Source organism: Amblyraja radiata, chromosome 3 (assembly GCF_010909765.2).
Source record: "Amblyraja radiata isolate CabotCenter1 chromosome 3, sAmbRad1.1.pri, whole genome shotgun sequence".
NCBI classification, from domain to species: domain Eukaryota; kingdom Metazoa; phylum Chordata; class Chondrichthyes; order Rajiformes; family Rajidae; genus Amblyraja; species Amblyraja radiata.
The window spans coordinates 91,381,433-91,406,067 of record NC_045958.1 but is presented as its reverse complement, the minus strand read 5'-3'; the positions used below and the strand labels follow the sequence as shown (position 1 = coordinate 91,406,067).

At 43.5% G+C, this 24,635-nt stretch overlaps 1 protein-coding gene and 1 long non-coding RNA gene across 3 annotated transcripts in view; one reads left to right on the top strand and one right to left on the bottom strand.

Annotated features, from left to right (window-relative positions):
• Nucleotides 1-5,316, bottom strand: part of galnt7 (polypeptide N-acetylgalactosaminyltransferase 7) — a 114,468-nt gene extending 109,152 nt beyond the window's left edge. For both annotated transcript variants that reach the window (XM_033018315.1, XM_033018314.1), the window contains exon 1: nt 4,808-5,316. In XM_033018315.1, coding sequence (XP_032874206.1) covers nt 4,808-4,936 — 129 coding nt within the window. In that variant the 5' untranslated portion in view covers nt 4,937-5,316. The remainder of the gene's footprint in view (nt 1-4,807) is intronic.
• On the top strand, nt 4,800-15,996 carry LOC116971276. Its single transcript, XR_004411459.1, has 3 exons — nt 4,800-4,908; nt 15,575-15,669; nt 15,858-15,996. It is a non-coding gene; the product is annotated as an uncharacterized LOC116971276 (long non-coding RNA).
• The last annotated feature ends 8,639 nt before the right edge of the window (nt 15,997-24,635 follow it).

Below are 24,635 nucleotides of genomic sequence, written 5' to 3'. Positions count from 1 at the left end.
TGTTTATAAACCTGTGTAGGAAAGAACTGTAGATGCTGGTTTAAATCGAAGGTAGACACAAAATGCTGGAGTAACTCAGCGGGTCAAGCAGCATCTCTGGAGAGAAGGAATAGGTGACGTTTCGGGTCGAGGCCCTTCTTCAGACTGATGTTTATAAACCTGTTGTGTTGCTGCTGCAGTAAGAATTTCATTGTTTTGTTTCGGGCGATATGACATCATAACACTCTTCGGCCCAATCTGCCCATGCTAGCCAAGATATCCCATCTACGCTAGTCCAGCCTGCCCGTGTTTTGGCCATTTTCCTCTAAACCTTTCCTATCCATGCAACTGTCCAAATGTCTTTACATGTTAAATAATGTAGTATATTAAATTCTCTAGGGAACTCAGTGATTTAAAAATTCTTCTGATTTTCTCACTAGTCAAGTTCTGAAGAAGGATCATTGACTTGAAATAGCAAATCTGCTTTATTTTCCACAGTTGTTACCGAACCTGTCAGATATCACAACACTCAAGAGGGGAACTCAACAGGCCAGGCAGCATGTGTGGAGGGAAATGGACAGACAACTTTTCGGGTCATGTGGGGAAAGAAGGGTCCCGATTTGAAATGTCTGTCCTCTTTCCACCGATGCTGCCTGGCTTGTTAAGTTACTTTAGCAATTTTTTTTGGCTTGAAGAGATTTGATTAATCCAAATGGATATCATAGGTGCCTACAAAAGAACAGTGATCACACTTCAAACAAACCCACTGGCCAGAAGCAGTTTCTTAAGACTTTTCCTTAGAGCTATCATAATTAAAAACTGGTCCATTTTGAAATTGCAAAACTGATTCAAATTGCAGTATTCGATTTGATGGGATCATTCCTAAACTTTATTTCCATAAACCAGCATATTATTTGAAGTGAGAAAAGTTTTATCTGCATTGGACAGGTTTAGTAATCCAATCTACACATTTCTACTCAAGCATGAATTATGTCAAAGTAAATACCTTAAAAAAGGAACCATCGACAGGCATTGTGCCAGTGAAAATAAAAACATTACTGCACTGTACCATCAAGCAGACTCAAATTTAGCAGTATATATTTGTACATTGCTCATGACTTCCATATTAAATAGTTTGTAGAAAATACTTGACACAGTCCTTCACTGCACCACAGCAAGAATAGGAGAAAGCAATTTGCATTCAAGGTGCAACGATTAAAACTAGCACAAATCCACTGCTAGAAATGCTGAAAAGGTTTCCACAAATGAATACAGAAACCTATATGCATCGACAATTAAGAGGAAAAGGAGAAATACACTGGATTGATTTGAAGTACAAAGGCAGCAGCTAAGATTTAAATGCAAAATCTCTCACACCTGCAAGGATAAAACTGCCTTTCAACAGAAGTAGATGAGCCATGAGTGCTGAATCGCTTGTATCCAATAACTGAGGCCAAAATTATATTAAAGTATTGATGCTGTCCCCAATTTAGATAGCTTTTTATAATTTGAGCAAACCACTTTACACAATTAAAAAGGCCAATATTACAAGGGTTCTGAAGATTGACACAAAATGCTGGAGTAACTCAACGGGACAGGCAGCATCTCTGGATATAAGGAATGGGTGACGTTTCGGGTCTGTGCCTCCCTCTCCCCTGACTCTTAGTCTGACGAAGGGTTTTGACCTGAAACGTCACCCATTCCTTCCATCCAGAGATGCTGCTTGTCCCGCTGAGTTACTCCAGCATTTTGTGTCTATCTTCGGTGTAAACCAGCATCTGCAGTTCCTTCCTACACACTTCAGGAGGGTACTTCCAGGAATCCTCAACCTTTACTCTCAATCTAAAGATAACTATCTGCTTTTTCAGTTTTATTCACATTGGTTTTATTTCTGCAGTTTACTCAGTTTACCCACACAGGGCATTACTTACATGGTGACCACTAGGTTAGAATGAAATCAAACAACTAAGACACCATGTCATCATTGCAAAAGTACTGGAATTTGCTACTGTGACATGTCAATTGAGTCATAGATTCATACAGCATGAAAACAAGTCCTTCAGCCCAACTAGCTCATGCTGAGCAAGATGCCCCATTGACACTACTCCCATCTGCCCACTACATTTAAATATTTTAAACAAGTAATACAATGAGAAGTAAGATTTTGGAACTATGTTCCAAAAGCAAGGTAGATTCCGAATCTCATTAGTACAGATATGAATCTCAAGTTTTCTGTATCGTTCATGGACAGATCGCACGCAACAACAAAAAAAGAGCAGCAGAAACACGCTACACAGCCCTTCAAGCCTGCGGCATTCTTCACTGTGAACTCATCACCAACATTCTTCATGGTCATGTTAATATGATTCTGATGCATTTGACTTTGCTGGGCTCCTATATCCCCAAGACCTCTGACAAGGCATGGTAAGGCTCCAGTGGTGAACAGGCCTCAGGTGATAAAATGCTGAGGCAAAAGTGGGGCTGATTGTTCGAGCCTGTCAAAGTTGTCAAGGAATTTAATGAATTTTACAATATCTTAGAGATTCAGATAGTTTAGTTCAGTTCAGAGACATAGCATGAAAACAGGCCCTTCGGCCCACCAAACCCACACACCGACCATTGATCACCCGTTCACACTAGTTCTATGTTATCCCACTTTCTTGTCCACTAGCGGCAATTTACAGAGAGCAATTAACCTATAAACCTGCGCATCGTGGTCACATGGAGAACGTGATAACTCAACACAGACATCACCCAGAGGTCAGGATCGAACTCGGGTCACTGGATCTGTGAGGCAGCAGCTCTATCCGCTGTGCCACTGTGCATATAAACATAATTTTTATAACTTTTAAAAGAATAATTTTCTATCCCAAGAAATATGATGTGCTCGATCCTATGTTAGATTTGACCAAGCACAGAACCAGAGAGAAAAAGATGAGAGAGCTGCTGGAGGAACTCAATGTCAGGCAGCATCTGTGGAGGGAAATGGCCAATTGACTTTAAGAGAGGACCCTTCATCTAAACTGAAAGAGTAGAGGAGCAGTAGTTATTCTAAAGAGGTGAAGGGGGGAAGCTAGCAAGCAGTAGGTCTCAGTCTGAAGAAGGATCTCGACCCAAAACGTCACCCATTCCTTCTATCCAGAGATGCTGCCTGTCCCGCTGAGTTACTCCAACATTTTGTGTCCATCTTCGGTTTAAACCAGCATCTGCAGTTCTTTCTTGCACATTTTGTCTGCTCCACTGCAAAATCTCCTCAAGGTATGCCTACTTTGAAGAAGTTCTCCTCCTCTCTCCGACAAGAGTTCTGCAACATCCTCTCGCTGCTCTCCCTCTGTGATCCTTGTTTTCACACCTTACATTTCGTTATCTCCGTATCTCCCTCTCCCCCGAGTCTGAAGAAGGGTCTCGACCTGAAAGATCACCCATTTCTTCTATCCAGAGACACTGCCTGAGTGACTCCAGCATTTTGAGTCTATCTTCAGTTTAAACCAGCATCTACAGTTCCTCCCTAAACAGATTTCAGCATATCTTCTGTCTACCCCTAGTCACAATCTCTGTGGCACTCCATTGCTAATGTGGCATTATCTAGCAAAAGTGACTATTGACTGGCAACACACAAGTACTCAGTAGCATACAGATTAAAAATGCAGCATTTAACCAAACCCTACTGAATTAAAAATTCAAATGAACAGTTGAAATGTCTCAAAAAAGCTGGTGATGCATGGTTACATCTGAGAATGACCAGTAGTCAGTACTAAGTCTTTCTTTCTCCAATTAATGCTATGGATTATCGACTGGCAGGTTTATCACCTAATTGTCATGAAATGACAATAGCTCATGCCTAAACAGGATGTAGGTTTAACGTTTCATAAGGGGGAGAAAAAAAGAATAAATATGGCAAAACAAGGAGGAGTAAGACTTCAAAAAAGGGCCAAATTTGAAAAAAGGAGAACGGGAGGGTTGGCTACCTAAAGTTATAATTAAATCAAATGCAGCAGACTGTACTGCCTTCTACTGTCTATCACAGTGAAGTTCTCCAAAATAATTTAGGAGCAGCACCCAATAGTGTCCTCTGCTGGGACTGGAGACAAGAAAAGTCTGTAACTTTCATCTGAATGGGATGATGCATTACTCTCAAGGGTTCAACATTAATGAGCCTAAATGTAGCTTAAAGAACAGGGTGAGGCTAGCAAAAAGAATAAATTCACAGCAACTCTCAAAACGTATCCATTGGGTGTGTACTGAAACAAAACCATTCAAATAACCTTGTGGTAAGTGAGCTAGGATCCTCTTCATCAGGGGGACACAGGTACAAAGCAGATATATATTTATAATATTTTGACATTTTTAACCAGACCTAGCCTTTTCCTAACAAGGTCAGCCCCATTTTAAGGCCGGAAAGAGAGCAAAAGGAACTGTACACGTGAAACAAAACTAAAATAAACCAGTACAAGATGCAAAACGTTGACTGGAAGACATCCTCTCCTGACCCATGAAGGGAAAACTCAAGACCAGTCAGATCCTGGGCCCGAGGCCTGCTCTGACTTGATTCGAACCCGTTATTTTTGCGAGCAATTCCTCAAATAATAAACGAATCGGAAGCTTGGATTTCAAGTGGATGGGGAATTGATTGGGAAGCGGGCAGGGAGAGCGTGGTAGGGGGGAGGGAGGGAGGAGAAGGAGGTGGCGGTGTCTCCCGCTCTTCATCAGACACAGGGGGACCCCCCCCCCCCCCGCGGGGACCGTCTCCATGGCAACGGGCGCCTTTAAAGGGCCGCAGGCTCCACCTCGGGCCTCCCCTCTCACACAACAGACATCCCCCACTCACCATCTGCCGTGCGAAGGGGTCGCCATCCTCGCCTTGCGTCGACAGCAGCCTGGACCAGAGCGTCACCAGAGCCAGGAAAGTGCCGACGATCAGCAGGCTGCGTAAGAGGAAGCCCAGTTTCACCCTCATCGTCCCTGGCCGAATCTCTCCCCTTCCCTCACTCTCCACACAACTTCAGCCGACCCCCCCCTCCCTCCCCCCTTCTCCTTCTCCCCGCACAAGTTCAACTTTCAATGGATCTCCGCAAAGATAAATCCTTCCCTCGACCGTACAGGATTGAGCAAAACAAAACCTACAAATTCCAGTGTGCACTTGAACGTATTTCCCCCAAAATATCAATTAAATCATTTAAAATATCTGTGTGTAAAAAAAAAGGACTTATTTTTTCTCTCCCACTTCTCTCTCTCTCTCTCTCTTTCTCTTGTCTTTCTGTTTTGATCGTCTTCCTGCTTAGAGCAGCTTCCACGCACTGCTGCCCTCCCCAGATCTCTAGCAACATGTGCACCGCCCCTTTCCTCTGTCTCCTTCCTTCCTTCCTCCCCCCCTCCCTCTCTCTCTCTTTCTTTCTCTCACTTCTTCCTTCCCTCACCCTTTCTCCCCCCCCCCCTCCTGCCGACCCCCCTGCCGCTTGTTCCGTTAATTACGTTTGATTCGATCAGTTCTGCTTCAGTTAGCGAGCCGCCACCACCCCCCCCCCCCCCCCCCAATCTGATTTCGAGGAGGAAGAGTGTGGTCAATTTAATGTGCTGTTAAAAATAGATCCAAGTTCTTTCACTCGGAGTCCAAGAACACAACAACTTTTAACTGATTAAATGTTCTGGGAAAATTCAGGTGGTTTCATATTTTAGCACTTATTTTTTATTTTTTGTTTAGGCATGAAAAAGATTCCAACATGTGACTGCTCAGAATACAAATTACCTTTATAATAGAATTTCACTGTTTCACCAATATCTGGGTGAAGATTTTTTCCCTGATCTTGGGTCAACGTGCCAAAAGCTTTTTTTTGTGATATATATATATATATATATAAATGATTTTAACTTTAACGTAGATGGGTCGGTTAGTGCGTTTGCAGATGACACCAAAAATGGTGGAGTGAGTAAAGCTGTCAATGTTTTTCAGCGAGATGTAGATCAACTACAGAAATGGGCAGAGAAATGGCAGGTAGACAGAAAATGCTGGCGAAACTCAGCGGGTGAGGCAGCGTCTGTGGAGAGAAAGACTTGGCGACATTTTGGGTCGAGACCCTTCATACGAACAAGTGTGAGGTGTCTCACTTTGGGAGGTCAAATGTAAGGGGAAAGAATACAGTTATTGGCAAGATCCAAAAACTGCAATGTAGTTTGTTGGTCATTATTTTAAGAGTATTTGAGTATAGGAACAAGGATGTCTTGTTACAGCTGTGCTGTATAGGGTGTTGGTGCAACACCGTCTGGAGTTTTGTGTAGAGATTTTCTGAGGTAGGTGCAAGTCACTTCTAGACTTAACTATATACATATTTTATTATGGAAACGTACAATGTCCTTTCAAGAGTTACATGGGATTGGGTACTATTACACTTTGCAGCAGCATGACTGAAACAATTGTTAGCACTCCACTGTAATGCCTGTCTAATGCACCCATTTTGGTGTAATAGCATTTCTAGGTTAATGTGTCCCTGTGACCTGAATCTGATGTTCATGTCTTGCAGAACTGAAGGCTGAACTGATTACACATTTGATAAGACCATACTCAACGACAATTGTTGAGCTTTTTTCTAGCGTGTGAACATACAGCAACAAATTATGATTAGATCCAATTTTAGATCCATCAGTATTTGTTTGTGTGTAATAACACAAAATAGTAAATACATTACACTTCTGATGTTTGATTATTCTTTCTAACCATTTATGCCCGAGTACTTTGCAGCACTCTGTTCCACACATTCTTGCTTTAATGACAATCTCTGAATCAGAAGATTAAAATATTACTCCAGAGATTTCTGGAGGTAATTCAGCCTGACAGTCCTGTGCAAGGCTGAATGCATGCTGCACTGTCTAAGGTGAGTTATTAAACCAAGGCTTTGTTCTGTTCAGAGGGATATGCAGCTATGTAAATCATTGGTTAGACTGCACTTGGAGTATTGTGTGTAATTCTGGTTGCAGCACTACAGGATGTGGTTGCACTAGAGAGAATGCAGAAGTTATTTGCTAGGGTGTTGTTTTGAATGGGTGGCCTGTAGTTATAAGTAGGTAGGCTGGGTTAATTCTCACTATGACGTAGAAGGCTGAGAGTTGATATTACAGAGGCTTATAAAGTTATGAGGGAGAATTTGAATATTTTTCACTGGGCAGGGAAGACTAGAAATGCGGGGCACAGGTTTAACGTGAGAACAAACACAACATAGAACAGCACAGGAGCAGATCCTTCAGCCCACAATGTTTATGCTGTACATGATGCTATATTTAAGAGGGAGTTAGATGTGGCCCTTGTGGCTAAAGGGATCAGGGGGTATGGAGAGAAGGCAGGTACAGGATACTGAGTTGGATGATCAGCCATGATCATATTGAATGGCGGTGCAGGCTCGAAGGGCCGAATGACCTACTCCTGCACCTATTTTCTATGTTTCTATGCCTAGCTGAACTGATCTCATCTGCCTGCAGTCCGGAAGTGGCGGTGCTGGGAACGGCTGCGGCTGCAGACGGCTGCGGCTCGCCTGCAGTCCGTTTGTTTTTACTTTTTTGTGTTGTTTTTTTCGTTTTGTCTAGTTGTGTTTTTGGTTTTTAGGTTGTGTTTATGTGGGGGGGGGGGGGGGTAGGGGGTTGAAACGGGGTTTGCTGTCTCTCCCTTGGGGGGAATACGACTTTTTCGTCGTATCCCCCCTCTCTGCCTCCGTCTGCGCTGAGGCCTAATGGCGGAGCTGGCGACCTCGGGACTCCGGAGGCAGCCTGTCAGGACTTGCCCTGGGCTCGCTCCCGTGAGGGTGGCCCAGCCCGGGGCTGGAACTGCGCTCTCGTGAGAGCGGCCTGGCGAGGGGCCGAGACTCCCGTGAGGGGCTGTGGCACTCCCGTTGGAGTGGCCCAGCCCGAGGGTGGAACGGCACTCCCGTCGGAGTGACCCAGCCCGAGGGAGGAACGGCACTCCCGTCGGAGTGGCCCAGCCCGAGGGTGGTACGGCACTCCCGTCGGAGGGGCCCAGCCCGAGGGAGAACGGCACTCCCGTCGGAGTGGCCCAGCCCGAGGGAGACCGGCACTCCCTTCGGAGTGGCCCAGCCCGAGGGAGAACGGCACTCCTGTCGGAGTGGCCCAGCCCAAGGGAGAACGGCACTCCCGTCGGAGTGGCCCAGCCCGAGGGAGGAACGGCACTCACGTGAGGGCGATCCGGCTCGGGGCTGGAACGGTGCTCCGGTGGCTGGGACGGCGTTCTGGCGGCGGTGACCTGGGTCCGGGGTTGAGCCGCGGGCCAGCGGCTGCGTCCGTTGGACTGGAGGGCGGCAGCTTCGACCACCCCGGGCCGCGGTGTTTGAGCCGGCCCGTTGCGGGGTGCGGTGAGCCGCGGGACTGTTTGTACCATCGCCCGGTGGGGAATCGCCTCAGCGCAGAGGGAGAAGAGGAGGGAAGAGACTGCAGCCCCATGATTTTTGCCTCAACCACAGTGAGGTGCTTGGAGGACTCACTGTGGTGGTGTTAATTTGTGTTTATTGTTGTTATTATTGTATGATGTATGTATGACTGCAGGCACGAAATTTCGTTCAGACCGTAAGGTCTGAATGACAATAAAGGCATTCAATTCAATGCAAGAGATCCACATCCCTCCAATCCCTGCATATCCATGTGCCTGTCTAAAAGCTGCTTAAATGCCACAACTGCCTCCACCACCACCCCTGGCAATGCTTCCCATCCTCTGTGTGTAAAAAAAATACTTGACCTGCTCATCTCCATTATATTTTTCCCCCTTTCACCTTATAGCTATGCCTTTAGTGTTGAACATTTCCACCCTGGGGTGAAAAGGGTTCTGGCTGTCTCTCCTCTGCACCCATTCCACAGCTTCCACATCCTTTCTGCAGGGCTGCCAACATTGGGTGAGAGTTGGGAGTGAGAAATTGCGAGAGACCAAGCCCGAGGGAGCGTAGCGACCCGGGGGGTGGGGGGGTGGGTGGGTGGTAGGAGGGTGGGGGGGTGGGTGGGAGGAGGGTGTGTCCCCTCCCATTGGTACGGGGTTTTTGCATTTTTCAGCTTGAAATTGTGCAATATGGTGCTTACTGTAGTGAGTCTTTTAACCTACACTTGAATGCAATATATATGCTTTAAATTAGATTAGCTATGAATAAGGTTAGACTAAATTACATTCCTAATTACATTCCACAGTAGAGCCCGTGCTCTGATCAACACGTGCAACGCATGACTGATCTTAGTTTATTCATGTATGGAAATCAGATTATAATCAAACACGGTCCATGTTGACCAACCTGAGTCTCCGGGTATTACTCCTGACGCTGACTACAGTTGCATACCTTCTCTCATTCCTGACCATGAGTCCAGCCTTACACCTGCCCCCCCCCCCCCTATTCTAACCTGATCATAGCTGTTACCTGCTTAGGTTCCCAGTGCTGAACACTCCCTCCCCTGGTCCCAGCTTTGACTGCATACCTAGTACTATTCCAGACCTTGACTCTGGATGCACACTTGGCCTTGCTCCTAGCACCTCTGCACTGACAATATATCTGGCCCTCACATAAAGCCCAATATCTGACCCCCTGGACTTAACCTATTACGCTCAAGTCCACAGGTGCTTATCGAATGCAGTAATCTTTTATGGTGCACTTCACAGACAAAATTATCTATAACAAAATTTGCTACATCCATTGGCTTCCTTGTTATCTAACATGCTAGTTACTTTGTCAAAGAAGTCATCAATTGGTTGAACACAATTTATAATCCATAAAATTATACTCACTCAGCTGTATAAGTATTCTGTTACCATTTCTTTCATTTCCCTAACAAACTGTCCTGAAGTCATTTTCACCCCCTACATTTTCAGTATTTTGCTCTCCCTCTCAGCTGGGACTTTTCCGAAATGCAAAGTCCAATAACTATATATTTAAGCAATATTATTCTATTAAACGTGATCTTGAGAGTACATAGTATTTTCTGTGGTATTCATAACACAACAATGATAAAAAGATATTTGTTTTGATTGCACCTACCAACATGCATACATTATTATATTATAGTTATTATTTACCAAGGGCAAATTTTAGATCCAATGCTCTCCATTCCCAATTACTTTTACATTGAAGTGATTGAAATCCAAGTGAAGTTTAAATGGGATCATAAAAGTCAAACCTCCGGAATGGATGATATTCATCACGTGGTTGTTGGGGTCCGTATCAGTACAATTACTATATTAAACTTTGAATCTTCAGATGTCCTGGTTCAAGCTAAAACTAAAGACAAATAATAATCTCCTCACACATTCCCCTGCAAGTATCTCTGTCACTCCTTTAAAATATTCCCCTTCTTTGAACAAGCTCTTAAATATCGCATCTGAATCAGTCTCCATCTGATTACACTCCTTGAGGATGTTCATCTATGTGTTCAATTAATAAAACAACGAAATTGGGGACATTTCTATTCAACCTGTCAAAGGAATTGGGGGGGGGGGGGGTTTAGAAATAGTCAGTGAGGTAAACAAACATAATAGTTGAGTGGCAAATGACAATAGTGCTACCTTCCCAATATTTAACTGAAGGAAATAATGGGTTATCGGGGCTGTATGTTGTGACGTACAGCCTGACACCTTGCATGTAATTTTAATATTACACTTATCACATCCCCCTGGATATTCCAGATTAATAAATTAAGGTTTTGTCAACTAATTACAAATCAGTGCTAATTACAAACCAATAACATTAGCCAACTCCGAAACATGAAGCGCTGAGCATTGGGATCCAGACATCATGGACAACTGGCCTCAGTTCCCCGCTCACATCTGGCAGTGTTCTCTGTCTGAACCAGGGGCCATGGAGCGTTTTTGTAAGTGGGGAGGCTGAGCCATCACTGATCACTGGCTTTGGGGGTACCCGGTGAGGGAGTGGAGCAACCGAGTGGGGAGAGGGTATGGAAGTGGGGTGTCCCCCCTCTCAGGGTAGGGACTTTTTGAAATTTGTTGTATTAAAATCATGTTTTAGTGCATTGTAGAAGTATGATTTCAATGTTTTTTGTATGAATTATTAGTAAGAGGTAACTTTTTAAGGGGTAACAATTTCTGCAGCATTGCAGGTCCCGAAGAGCACAGTGGCCTCCGTCATTCTTAAATGGAAGAACTTTGGAACACCAGGACTCTTCATAGTGCTGGCCGCCTGACCAAACTGAGCAATCGGACAGAGCTCCAGTTCCTCTGTTGACATGGGAGAACCTTCCAGAAGGACAACTATATCTGCAGCACTCCACCAATCAGGCCTTTCTGGTAGAGTGGCCAGATGGAAGCCAATCCTCAGTAAAAGACACATGACAGCCCACTTGGAGTTTACCAAAAAGCACCTAAAGGACTCTCAGACCATGAGAAACAAGATTCTCTGGTCTGATGAAGCCAAGATTGAACTCTTTGGTCTGAATGCCAAGTGTCACGTCTGGAGGAAACCAGGCACTGCTCATCACCTGGCCAATACCATACCTACGGTGAAGCATGGTGGTGGCAGCATCATGCTGTGGGGATGTTTTTCAGCTGCAGGAACTGGGAGACTAGTCAGGGAAAGATGAACAGAGCAAAGTACAGAGAGATCCTTGATGAACACCTGCTCCAGAGCGTTCTGGACCTCAGACTGGGGCAGAGGTTTACCTTCCAACAGGACAATGACCCTAAGCACACAGCCAAGACAACGCAGGAGGGTGCTTTGTGACAGGTCTGTGAATGTCCTTGAGTTGCCCAGCCAGAGCCCAGACTTGAACCCGATCGAACATCTCTGGAGGGACCTGAAAATAGCTGTGCATCGACGCTCCCCATCCAACCTGACAGAGCTTGAGAGGATCTGCAGAGAAGAATGGGAGAAATTACCCAAATACAGGTGTGCCAAGCTTGTAGCATCCTGCCCGAGAAGACTTGAGGCTGTAATTGCTGCCAAAGATGCCTTATCAAAATACTGAGCAAAGGGTAAATGTGATATTTCAGTTATTTCTTTTTAATTACTTTGCAAAAATTTCTAAACACCTGTTTTCGCTTTTTTATTATGGGGTATTGTGTGTAGATTGATATAAAGGAATTTAATCAATTTTAGAATAAGGCTGTAATGTATCAAAATGTGGAAATAGTGAAGGGGTCTGAATACTTTGTGAATGCAGTGTATGTGTGTTTTCAGTTCGGGATATCTTTTCAGTCTCAAGAAGGGTCCCAACCTGTAACATCACCTATCCATGTTCTACCGAGATGCTGCCTGACCTGCTGAATTCCTCATGCATTTTGTGTCGTTTGTTACCAAAACAGAAATGTTGCAAGAACTCAACCAGTCAAGCAACATCATGGAGTCATTGTGTGATAAAATCTTACAGCACAGAAATGGGCCCTTTGGCCCAACTTGCCCATGCTGACTCAGATACACGAGTACCAACTTTGGCCCAACTTGCCCATGCTGACCCCAATACACTAGTGCCAACTTTTGCCCAACTTGCCCATGCTGACTCAGACACACTAGTGCCAACTTTGGCCCAACATGCCCATGCTGACTCAGATACACTAGTGCCAACTTTGGCCCAACTCGCCCATGCTGACTCAGACACACTAGTGCCAACTTTGGCCCAGCTCGCCCATGCTGACTCAGATACACTAGTGCCAACTTTGGCCCAACTTGCCCATGCTTACTCAGATACACTAGTGCCACCTGCCTGCGTTTTGCCCATATCCCTCTAAACCTTTCTGATCCATGTACCTGTCCAAATGTCTTTTAAATGTTGTATAGTACCTGATTCAATCACTTTCTCTGGCAGTTCATTCCATATAACCAGATGTGTGAAAAAAGTTGACCCTCTTTCCTCTCTCACCATAAACCTATGTCCTCTGGTTCTTGGTTCAAATCTGAGGAATGACATTATTGCCCTAGAGGGAGTGCAGAGAAGGTTCACCAGACTGATTCCTGGGATGTCAGGACTGTCTTATGAAGAAAGACTGGATAGACTTGGTTTATACTCTCTAGAATTTAGGAGTTTGAGAGGGGATCTTATAGAAACTTATAAAATTCTTAAGGGGTTGGACAGGCTAGATGCAGGAAGATTGCTCCCGATGTTGGGGAAGTCCAGGACAAGGGGTCACAGCTTAAGGATAAGGGGGAAATCCTTTAAAACCGAGATGAGAAGAACTTTTTTCACACAGAGAGTGGTGAATCTCTGGAACTCTCTGCCACAGAGGGTAGTCGAGGCCAGTTCATTGGCTATATTTAAGAGGGAGTTAGATGTGGCCCTTGTGGCTAAGGGGATCAGAGGGTATGGAGAGAAGGCAGGTACGGGATACTGAGTTGGATGATCAGCCATGATCATATTGAATGGCGGTGCAGGCTCGAAGGGCCGAATGGCCTACTCCTGCACCTAATTTCTATGTTTCTATGTTGATTCCCCTTCTCTGGGTAAAAAGACTCTGTGTATTCGCCTTATGTATTCACCTCATGATTTTATACACCTCTATGAAACCACCGCTCATCCTCCTATGATCCAAGGAATAAAGTCCTAACCTCTCCCTATAGCTCGGGTCTAAAGAAGATTTTAAGGATTTTCATTGTAAGGGCAAAAACCTTCTTGCCCTTTGGTACTTTGGCCTTCATCAGTCGAAAGTGAGGCCGGTTGGTGGTTCATCCTTCATCAGCAAGACTATTGGGAAAACATATTAGGAAGTAATGCTGTGGTCATTTGCAAACTACTCCAAATTAGTTTAGTTTATTACTCATAATGAAAACAATGTGACCAAAATACAATGAAAATCTTAAACATTCATTCAGATTACGCAAATTCATTTGATTAATTATACCATAGAGGTTCCTCCCTCCTGGACAAACATGCTGGTGTTGCAATCTCTCATTGGCATCAGTATTGTAAATAAAGATTTGGCAGTGCTGCCAGCAGAAAGATTTCACGTGAAGCCAGTGTACTATGACACTAGTTACTGTTCAATCTGATACAATGCATTTTATAGTACAGGAAATGTTGGAGTCTTGAGTAAAAAGCAAAGTGCTGGAGGAACTCAATGAATCAGGCGTCACCTGGGAAGGGAATGGACAGGTTATGGTCTGATTAAGGGTCCTGACCCAAATGTCTCCTGTCATTTCTTCTTCCGATGCTGCCTGACCCGCTGAGTTCCTCCAGCACTTTGTGTTTTTCTCATTTCAGACAATTTTTACTTTTGTTTGATGAAAATTAATTCCATGTTGAAATGTTTTGGAGTCATACAGCGTGGAAGCAATGCTCTTTGGTTCAACTTGCCCATGCAGACCAACATGCCCCACCTGCACGAGTCCTGCGTGCTTGGCCCATAACTCTTTAAACCTATCCTATCCATGTATCTGTCCAATGTCTCTTAAATGTTATGAAAGTATCTACCTCAAATACCTCCTCCGGCAGTTCGTTTCATAAACCTTCCACCCTTTGTGTAAAAAAAACGTTATCCTTATTAGTTATAAACCTATTTAGTTTGAAGTTAATTGCAATCTATGCCTGAAACAAATGCGATCATAAAAGCTTCACCCATCGATAGTCTGCATTTCCTGGAAATTCATTGTCCATGTTTTAAGTTTTAGGCTTTCAGTAGTTCCTGGGCATTCTGTTTTCCTTTAAAAAAAAACCTCAAATTCTTCTAATGCTTGAACAGAATATTTTGACTGATATAGGGACGTACTAGCAAGGTAGACACAAAGTGCTGGTGTGACTCAACGGGTCAGGCAGCATCTCTTTAGTGCTCTCTTTCAGATGAAACACCAGCAGCTTGCCATTGACATTTAGACAAAGGCAAGCCCGATGCCTTGCTGTTGATGACTAAGATTTGGGTGCAAACCAGAGAGGCCCTATGAGGTAATAGGGCTGTCGCATTGGCAGACAGGAGAAGCCTTGCCCATAAAATTGCTGAAAAGATATTAACAGCCAGCTCAGCCAAGGCTCTAGCTCTCCCAATTATCGAGGCCATCATTGACTGAATGCTTCTAAATGTTTCTGACATCACAAATATTTAAAAACTGCTTAAAAGTCGCCTTAAAAAAAAAGCATGAATCATTTACAGACTCTTGAATAATTAAAAATATTAAAGTAAATCTATTAAATAAAAATGTATGTAAATTATCTTGCATTTCTCACTCTCTGTCTTCTGCGCCATTCAAGTTATGAGGCTTACTGCTCCTGGGTTGAGACGAACTTGGTGTAGCTCCAGAAGGAATATTTTCCCAATTTAACCGCTGGGGAATTCAGTAAGTTCATGATCCATCTATGAAATCGAATGTTAATATGCAGTAAGGAAATTGGCAGCAGAACCTAGCCAACCAGCTCTGGGCTTCGATGTTTGTGCTTGAAGTCACTGATGCTTGCAGAATTTAGGCATTGAAAGGGGTAGGTGGATGAATGCCAGCCATTCAGTATGTAATTGTTGGCAATTCCCAGCAAGGTCAGTCCAGACCAACTGAGGAAGAACATGGGATTTCTCCCCAGCATTTTGTCAAGTCCCCGACCAATTTTACTAAATTGTTTACTGCATTCATTAAATTAATGTTATTTTCCACCTTCCTTTTTTGTTCTTTCTCCTCTGCCTCCCCTTCCCTAGTTCTGTGCTTGCCTAAACCATTTCCATCTACATTTTCCAGATCCAGTGAAAGGCCATGCAGGACTGAGATATGAAGAAATATCTTCATGCAGAAGGTAGTGAAATTTTGTATTAATTATTCCAGAGAGTTGTGAAAATCGAATAAGTTCAGGACTGAGAACTGTAGATTTTTGGCCATTAAAAGTTTTGTGAGTTAACATTATGAGATTATGTTACAGTTGCACAAGATGCTGGTGAGGCTGCATTTGGGGTATTGTGTTCGGTTTTGGTTACCCTGTTTCAGGAAGAATATTGTTAAACTGGAATCCTCTCTTCGGATTGTTTACCTTGTCGTGGCGAAGAGGCCCCATGATTCCAAGAGCGATGCCGTCGGAAGCACCAGCTTCTGGTAGGGCCACCCATGACGGTAAGGTCGAGGATGAGGGTCCAGACTAAGAACGATCCAACCGACAAGACCTCAACGGCGGACCAGGCGGATGAAGTTATCTTGAACTCAACGGCTGTGAAGGCGGATGAAGGCTGCAACAGATCTATCAGCTCCAATTGTCTAGGTTCCCTTGCCATTGGAATTAGTTGATTGATTTGTGAAGGACCGTGTGCTTCTTGGAGTGCAACATCAAGTACACGTTAAACAAACACACACACAGACGTCTTTGTTCTGTTAAACTGGAAAGAGAGCAGGGAAGATTTATGAGGATTTTGCTAGGACTTGAGGGTCTGAGCTATAGAGAGGGTGGGCAGGCTAGGACTTTATTCCTTGGAGTACAGGAGGGCTTAAGGGTGAATTGATAGAGGTGAATAAGATCGCAAGGGGAGTTGATGGGGGTAAATACACTAGAGCAATGGAATTAAGAACCAAAGGACCTAGGTTTATGGTGAGAAGGGAAAGATTTATTAGGAACCTGAGGGGAAATCCATTTCACACAGAGGATGTTTATGTTAAATTCTATAGCGTATTGTGTTCTTTTTTTATTTGTATGGCTGCATGGTAACTCAAATCTCACTGTACCAATTGGTGCATGTGACAATAAATGTAACTTGAACTTGAACTTGGTGGGTGTGTGGAATGGACAGCCAGAAGAGGTAATTGATGCAGGTACTATAACAACATTTAAAAATAATTTGGGCAGGTACATGGATAGGAACATTTTAGAGGTATATGTGACATATGCAGACTGGTGGGCCTAGTGTAGATCGGGCATCTTGGTCGGCATGGGCAAGTTGGGCAGAATGGCCTATTTCTGTGCTGTATGACTAAGTGATTAGTACAGGAAAGTGGCATTGAGGTAGAGTAGACACAAGGATTGAATGCCTACTTCTGTTATGAGTAGACTACAAAAAATGGATATTGGGCAAGATGAGATCATTATGATTGTATTGACTCATGGAGGCAATTGACCTAGCCGCCTTTTTGTTTTGCGTGTTCTTGCATTAATCCTACCAGTCTCTGCACAGCTGTATTTCTTGTTGTAAGGTGTCATAATGTCTTGTTGTAAGGCGTTATGTGACACCATTGTGTTGTGAAATTTCTCCGAAGTACTTCATTAAATAAAATCTTCTGAAGTTCCGATATCAAGGTGTTGCACACCTCCAGCACTAGAAACTGCAGTGCTGGATAGGATTGTTATTAGAGCTCAAATTGGAGCTCCTTGATCAATCATCTTTCAATCAATCATCTGTCTTTATTTGTGTACTAGTCATGTCTCTACTATTTATTTCATTCCACTTACATGTTTTTCCTCTACTTGCTACATTTTTGTAAGGTGTCCTTGAGACTCTTGAAAGGCGCCCATAAATAAAATGTATTATTATTATTATTATCTTCCTTGAAGAATAAAAAAAACAGTTGGAAATCTGAAATAAAAATAGAAAATTCTGGGAACATTTAGCACCCTGGGCGGCATCAGTGGAGAGGAAAACAAAATTAACATTTAAAGTTGATGATCACAACTAACCTTTTGTGTAAATTGTTAACCTTGCAAACCTTAAGGCCTGGGAATAAACATGTAACTTTTAGTAACGTTCAGGGAAGTTTCTTTGTAGAGTATGACACTTTGTGGTGCATTCTCTTGAGCAAAGCACAAAGTGCTGGTGGAACTCAGCGGACCAGGCCTCATCTCTGGAGGGAATGGACAAGCGGCATTTCAGATTGGGACCCATCTTCAGATTGATTGGTTCAGGGGAATAGCTGGAGAAGAGAGGTGATGGTGGAACAAAGTCTTGCAAATCATAGGTGGATACAGGTGGTGGGGGCCTTTTGACTAGAGGATGGGTGGAGTAAGTGACAAAGGCTTGAAGGAGACAAAAGGGTGTGTTGGATGAGGAGGAGTGAAATGTAAAGCTGATGAGGAGGATATCATTGGAAAGAGATCGAGGAGGGGAAGAGAGGGGAATCAAAGGGAGATGGGGGAGAGGAGATAAGGGAACAAAAGAGGGGAAAGGAGTAGTGTGACTGGGGGTTGGTTGGCTGTGGGGTTAGGAGACACTCTTGTTTTTGTTCTAGCCTGCAATACCTCTCAGTGATAAATGATTGCTACAGTGTGCAAAGTGCATTAGCAGCATTGTGTTTAAATTACTGGTCCAATATTCAGAGGGCTGTACCAATGATCAAGGAACTGGCATTAAAATCTCACTATGGCAAATAATGATATTGAGAATTAAAAACCTAGAACAGTCATGTTGTAAAAGTGTTGCGGCTCACAAAATATATTGTGGAAGGTAATCTGGCATCCTCGCACAATCTGGCTTGAATATGACACCAAAGCAAAGGCAGTAGAGCTGATGTTACCTTCTGAAATGGTGCCGCAAGTTACCCAATTCAAGGGCAATGAAAGATTAACCCATAACATGGACATTATCAAAGACTTACCCTTTTGACAAATTTATTATCATGTGAAGCAGGAAGTCCAAAAAAAATATGACTATAAATATATGACTATAGATTTATTTTGTGTGAACTATATTTCTCCAAATGTTTTCTGTCCAAATGTCTTTAAATATTGTTATTATACCTGCCTTAACTGCATCCTCTGGCAGCTTGTTCGATATACTGTCCATCATCTGTATGAAATTGTTGATATTACCCTCTGAATGGTACAGCAGATTACCTAATTCGGGGGCAATGAGAGATGGAGCCACAATTTATGAACGATACATTTTTGTTCGAATTTGACAAAATACAGGTCCTGGAGAAGACCTTTCCTTTTAACAAAGTTTTCATGATGTGAAGAAAATTCATGCCATAACAACCCGAGCTGATTTTGTATACCATTTGACTTTATATTGCTTTGCATTGTTACACAGCAGAGTAATTATACCATTGGGCATAGGGGTTCTGTGTAACAGAAGCTGAAAGCTCGGATGTGCAGAATGGAATTTCTATATACTATTTTTCGAAAGCAGAAGGCACACTATGAACACTGTTGCAAATATGACAATTGGAAGTAAACCTTTGCAGACAGGAACTGCATATAGGTAGAAAACGTTTGCACTGTTATGTATGAAGAAGGAAGCACTTTGGTCGTTTTTCATTTGCTGGTTGTACAACAGCTGCTTGTATCCATATTAACCCCTTGGCCGAGCAGTTACTGAACAAAATTTGACCCTAGCCGCAGGGAAGGTGACTAAAATCTTGATCAGAGTAAAGGTTTTAAGTTTTCTTGATGCATTCAAGAGAGAGTTAGATACAGCTCTAAGGGCTAACGAAAGTCAAGGGATATGGGGTATTTGCCTGAACAGTCTGTGACCCATAGCGCTGTGGCCGGTGGTACTTTGTTTAAATTCCCATGCCCTAAACCGACAGCACTCTGTTTAAACCTTTGCGTGCCAAACCGGCAGCGCTCTGTTTATTACTTTTACCCCAAGTCTGTATTGCTGTGTGTATTGCTTTTTGAGCCAAGTCTGCAGCACTGTGTTTATTGCCTTTACCCCAAGTCTGTATTGCTATGTGTATTGCTTTATACGCCAGTCTGCAACTGATAGCACTTTGTTTCCAAAGTGGGGGGGTGGGGGCTTGATCGGATGTAGTCCCCTGCCATCGGGTGCAATTTAAATTTGGGAGCAGCGCTATTGGCCAGGTCTAACCGCCAGTTATTTCAATACCTGATTTCCTACCTGTATAAAGGCAGGCGCCAGCAAGCCAGAAGTTAGTTTAAGTTCATATACGAGAGGGGTTCGCCGACTGGCTAATCAGCGCTGCAGATGGAGGCAGAGAGAGAGAGAGAGATACGTGTGCTGCTGTAAAACTGGACCCTGTGCATACCGAGACTTGTATTGTTTTTGTCCTCTCTTGCCAATAAAACTGATTTGCAACTAAACAGACAAGTGATCCTTTTTCTGTTCTACTAGTCAGAACATTGAACCTGTTCCCTTGCAACATGGGGTGAAATCAGGAACAGGCTACTGATTGCTATGCTCAGCCATGATCATATTGAATGGCGGTGCTGGCTCAAAGGGCCGATTGGCCTACTCCTGCATCTATTTTCTATGTTTCTTGAAGAATAATGGATGAAAGGCAGAGAGATTTTGGAAGGGAATTTCACCAATTGAGCCAATGTTTGATTAAATGTGGGTTCTATCAAGTAGTTAACCATCTGAAAAAACCGGGATAGATTTTATTTTCTCAGTTTGTGGCGAGTAATAAACTAGACTTGGACAGCAGTGTTCACAGGATTTGTGCAAGATGTTTTATTTATGAAATTACAGTGCATTCAGAAAGTATTCAGACCCCTTCACTTTTTCCACATTTTGGGGTATTTTCCATAATAAAAAAGTGAAAACAGGAGTTTAGAATTTTTGCAAAGTAATTAAAAAGAAATAACTGAAATATCACATTTACATAAGTATTCAGACCCCTTACTCAGTACTTTGTTGAGGCACCTTTGGCAGCGATTACAGCTTCAAGTCTTCTTGGGTATGATGCTACAAGCTTGGCACACCTGTACTTGAGTAATTTCTCCTATTCTTCTCTGCAGATCCTCTCAAGCTCTGTCAGGCTGGATGCACAGCTGTTTTCAGGTCCCTCCAGAGATGTTCGTTTGGGCTCAAGTCCGGGCTCTGGCTGGGCCATTCAAGAACATCCACAGACTTGTCACGAAGCCACTCCTGCATTGTCTTGGCTGTGTGCTTTGGGTCGTTGTCCTGTTGGAAGGTGAACCTCCGCCCCAATCTGAGGTCCAGAACGTTCTGGAGCAGGTTTTCATCAAGGATCTCTCTGTACTTTGCTCCGTTCATCTTTCCCTCAATCCTGACTAGTCTGCCAGTTCCTGCCGCTGAAATACATCCCCACAGCATGATGCTGCCACCGCCATGCTTCACTGTAAGTATGGTATTGGCCAGGTGATGAGCGGTGCCTGGTTTCCTCCAGACGTGATGTTTGGCATTCAGGCCAAAGAGTTCAATCTTGGTTTCATCACACCAGAGAATCTTGTTTCTCATGGTCTGAGAGTCCTTTCGGTGCCTTTTGGCAAACTCCACACGGGTTGTCATGTGCCTTTTACTGAGGAATGGCTTCCGTCTGGCCACTCTACCAGAAAGGCCTGATTCCTGGAGTGCTGCAGATATAGTTGTCCTTCTGGAAGGTTCTCCCATCTCCACAGAGGAACTCTGGAGTGCTGCCAGAGTGACCATCAGGTTCTTGGTCACCTCCCTGACCAAGGCCCTTCTCCCCCGATTGCTCAGTTTGGCCGGGCGGCCAGCTCTATGAAGAGTCCTGGTGGTTCCAAGGTTCTTCCATTTAAGAATGGCGGAGGCCACTGAGCTCTTTGGGACCTGCAATGCTGCAGAAATTGTTTTATACCCTTCCCCAGATCTGTGTCTCGACACAATTCTAGTCTCGGAGGTCTACGGACTATACCTTCGTCTTCAGGGCTTGGTTTTTTGCTCTGACATGCACTGTCAACTGTGGGACCTTATATAGACAGGTGTGTGCCTTTCCAAATCATGTCTAATCAATTTAATTTACCGCTGGTGGACTCCAATCAAGTTGTAGAAACATCTCAAGGATAATCAATGGAAATAGGATGAACCTAAGCTTAATTGATGATAAAAAAAAGAATTTAGTCCATTTTAAAATAAGGCTGTAACGTTACAAAATGTGGAATAAGTGAAGGGGTCTGAAAACATCCTATTCGTGTGTTGATGCTTGATAGCATAAGACCTAGTGGGGATATGACATAACTGCCAAAACATTACCAGAGTAATATGCAGAGATTTAGAATATTGATTTGGTGAATTATGTTCAGATCTCACCATTGATAATCTACCATGTAAAAAAAAAGGATGGTATCAGTAAAGGTGATTGATGTTTGTCACACGATAGTAGTTCAGTGATGCGATCCCATCACATTCACCATTAACATCAGGCAACTGAACCATCCTTTCACCAACTAGAGAAGGGTCCTGAGCTACCATCTACCTCATTGGAGACCCTCAGACTATCTTTAATCGGACTTTTCAGGACTTTATCTTGCACTAAACGTTATTGCCTTTATCCTGTATCTGTATGCTGTGGATGGCTTGATTGTAATCAACTATAGACTTTTTGCAGACTGGATAGCCCATGACAAAAAAGCTTTTCACTGTACCTTTGTACACGTGACAATAAATTAAACTAAATCTTCCCCATGGCTGTTGATGAATAGGAAATAAACGCTTGCTTTGCTCGCCATGCCTATGTCTTGCAAATAATCTTCTGAAAATTGTTCCCAAAACATCTCTGCATTTCCAATTCCTCATGACATTCCTATTAAAAAGCATGACCATCAAACCTTTGATTAAAACTCTTTTGTTGGGGTCTCTCAGGCATATTTGCTGATTTAAGATGCTACATTAATGCAAGTTATTTAAATACATTTAATTGTTCAGTCCTTTTCTCCTGCATCCTCAACATGAGCCCATATTATAGAAACATAGAAACATAGAAATTAGGTGCAGGAGTAGGCCATTCGGCCCTTCGAGCCTGCACCGCCATTCAATATGATCATGGCTGATCATCCAACTCAGTATCCCGTACCTGCCTTCTCTCCATACCCTCTGATCCCCTGAGCCACAAGAGCCACATCTAACTCCCTCTTAAATATAGCCAATGAACTGGCCTCAACTACCCTCTGAGGCAGAGAGTTCCAGAGATTCACCACTCTGTGTGAACAAAGTTTTTCTCATCTCAGTTTTAAAGGATTTCCCCCTTATCCTTAAGCTGTGACCCCTTGTCCTGGACTTCCCCAACATCGGGAACAATCTTCCTGCATCTAGCCTGTCCAACCCATTAAGAATTTTGTAAGTTTCTATAAGATCCCCTCTCAATCTCCTAAATTCTAGAGAGTATAAACCAAGTCTATCCAGTCTTTCTTCATAAGACAGTCCTGACATCCCAGGAATCAGTCTGGTGAACCTTCTCTGCACTCCCTCTATGGCAATAATGTCCTTCCTCAGATTTGGAGACCAAAATTGTATGCAATACTCCAGGTGTGGTCTCACCAAGACCCTGTACAACTGCAGTAGAACCTCCCTGCTCCTATACTCAAATCCTTTTGCTATGAAAGCTAACATACCATTCGTTCTCTTCACTGCCTGCTGCACCTGCATGCCTACTTTCAATGACTGGTGTACCATGACACCCAGGTCTCGCTGCATCTCCCCTTTTCCTAATCGACCACCATTTAGATAATAGTCTGCTTTCCTGTTTTTGCCACCAAAATGGATAACCTCACATTTATCCACATTATACTGCATCTGCCAAACATTTGCCCACTCTCCCAGCCTATCCAAGTCACCTTGCAGTCTCCTAGCATCCTCCTCACAGCTAACACTGCCCCCCAGCTTCGTGTCATCCGCAAACTTGGAGATATTGCCTTCAATTCCCTCATCCAGATCATTAATATATATTGTAAATAGCTGGGGTCCCAGCACTGAGCCTTGCGGTACCCCACTAGTCACTGCCCGCCATTGTGAAAAAGACCCGTTTACTCCTACTCTTTGCTTCCTGTTTGCCAGCCAGTTCTCTATCCACATCAATACTGAACCCCCAATGCCATGTGCTTTAAGTTTGTATACTAATCTCTTATGTGGGACCTTGTCGAAAGCCTTCTGGAAGTCCAGATACACCACATCCACTGGTTCTCCCCTATCCACGCTACTAGTTACATCCTCGAAAAATTCTATAAGATTCGTCAGACATGATTTACCTTTCGTAAATCCATGCTGACTTTGTCCAATGATTTCACCACTTTCCAAATGTGCTGCTATCCCATCTTTAATAACTGACTCTAGCAGTTTCCCCACTACCGATGTTAGACTAACTGGTCTGTAATTCCCCGTTTTCTCTCTCCCTCCCTTCTTAAAAAGTGGGGTTACGTTTGCTACCCGCCAATCCTCAGGAACTACTCCAGAATCTAAAGAGTTTTGAAAGATTATTACTAATGCATCCACTATTTCTGGAGCTACTTCCTTAAGTACTCTGGGATGCAGCCTGTCTGGCCCTGGGGATTTATCGGCCTTTAATCCATTCAATTTACCCAACACCACTTCCCGACTAACCTGGATTTCACTCAATTCCTCCAACTCCTTTGACCCTGCTATTTCCGGCAGATTATTTATGTCTTCCTTAGTGAAGACGGAACCAAAGTAGTTATTCAATTGGTCCGCCATATCCTTGTTCCACATGATCAACTCACCTGTTTCTGACTGCAAGGGACCTACATTTGTTTTAACTAATCTCTTTCTTTTCACATATCTATAAAAACTTTTGCAGTCAGTTTTTATGTTCCCTGCCAGTTTTCTTTCATAATCTATTTTTCCTTTCCTAATTAAGCCCTTTGTCCTCCTCTGCTGGTCTCTGAATTTCTCCCAGTCCTCTGGTATGCTGCTTTTTCTGGCTAATTTGTACGCATCATCCTTCGCTTTGATACTATCCCTGATTTCCCTTGTTATCCACGGATGCACTACCTTCCCTGATTTATTCTTTTGCCAAACTGGGATGAACAATTTTTGTAGTTCATCCATGCAGTCTTTAAATGTCTTCCATTGCATATCCACCGTCAACCCTTTTAGAATTAATTGCCAG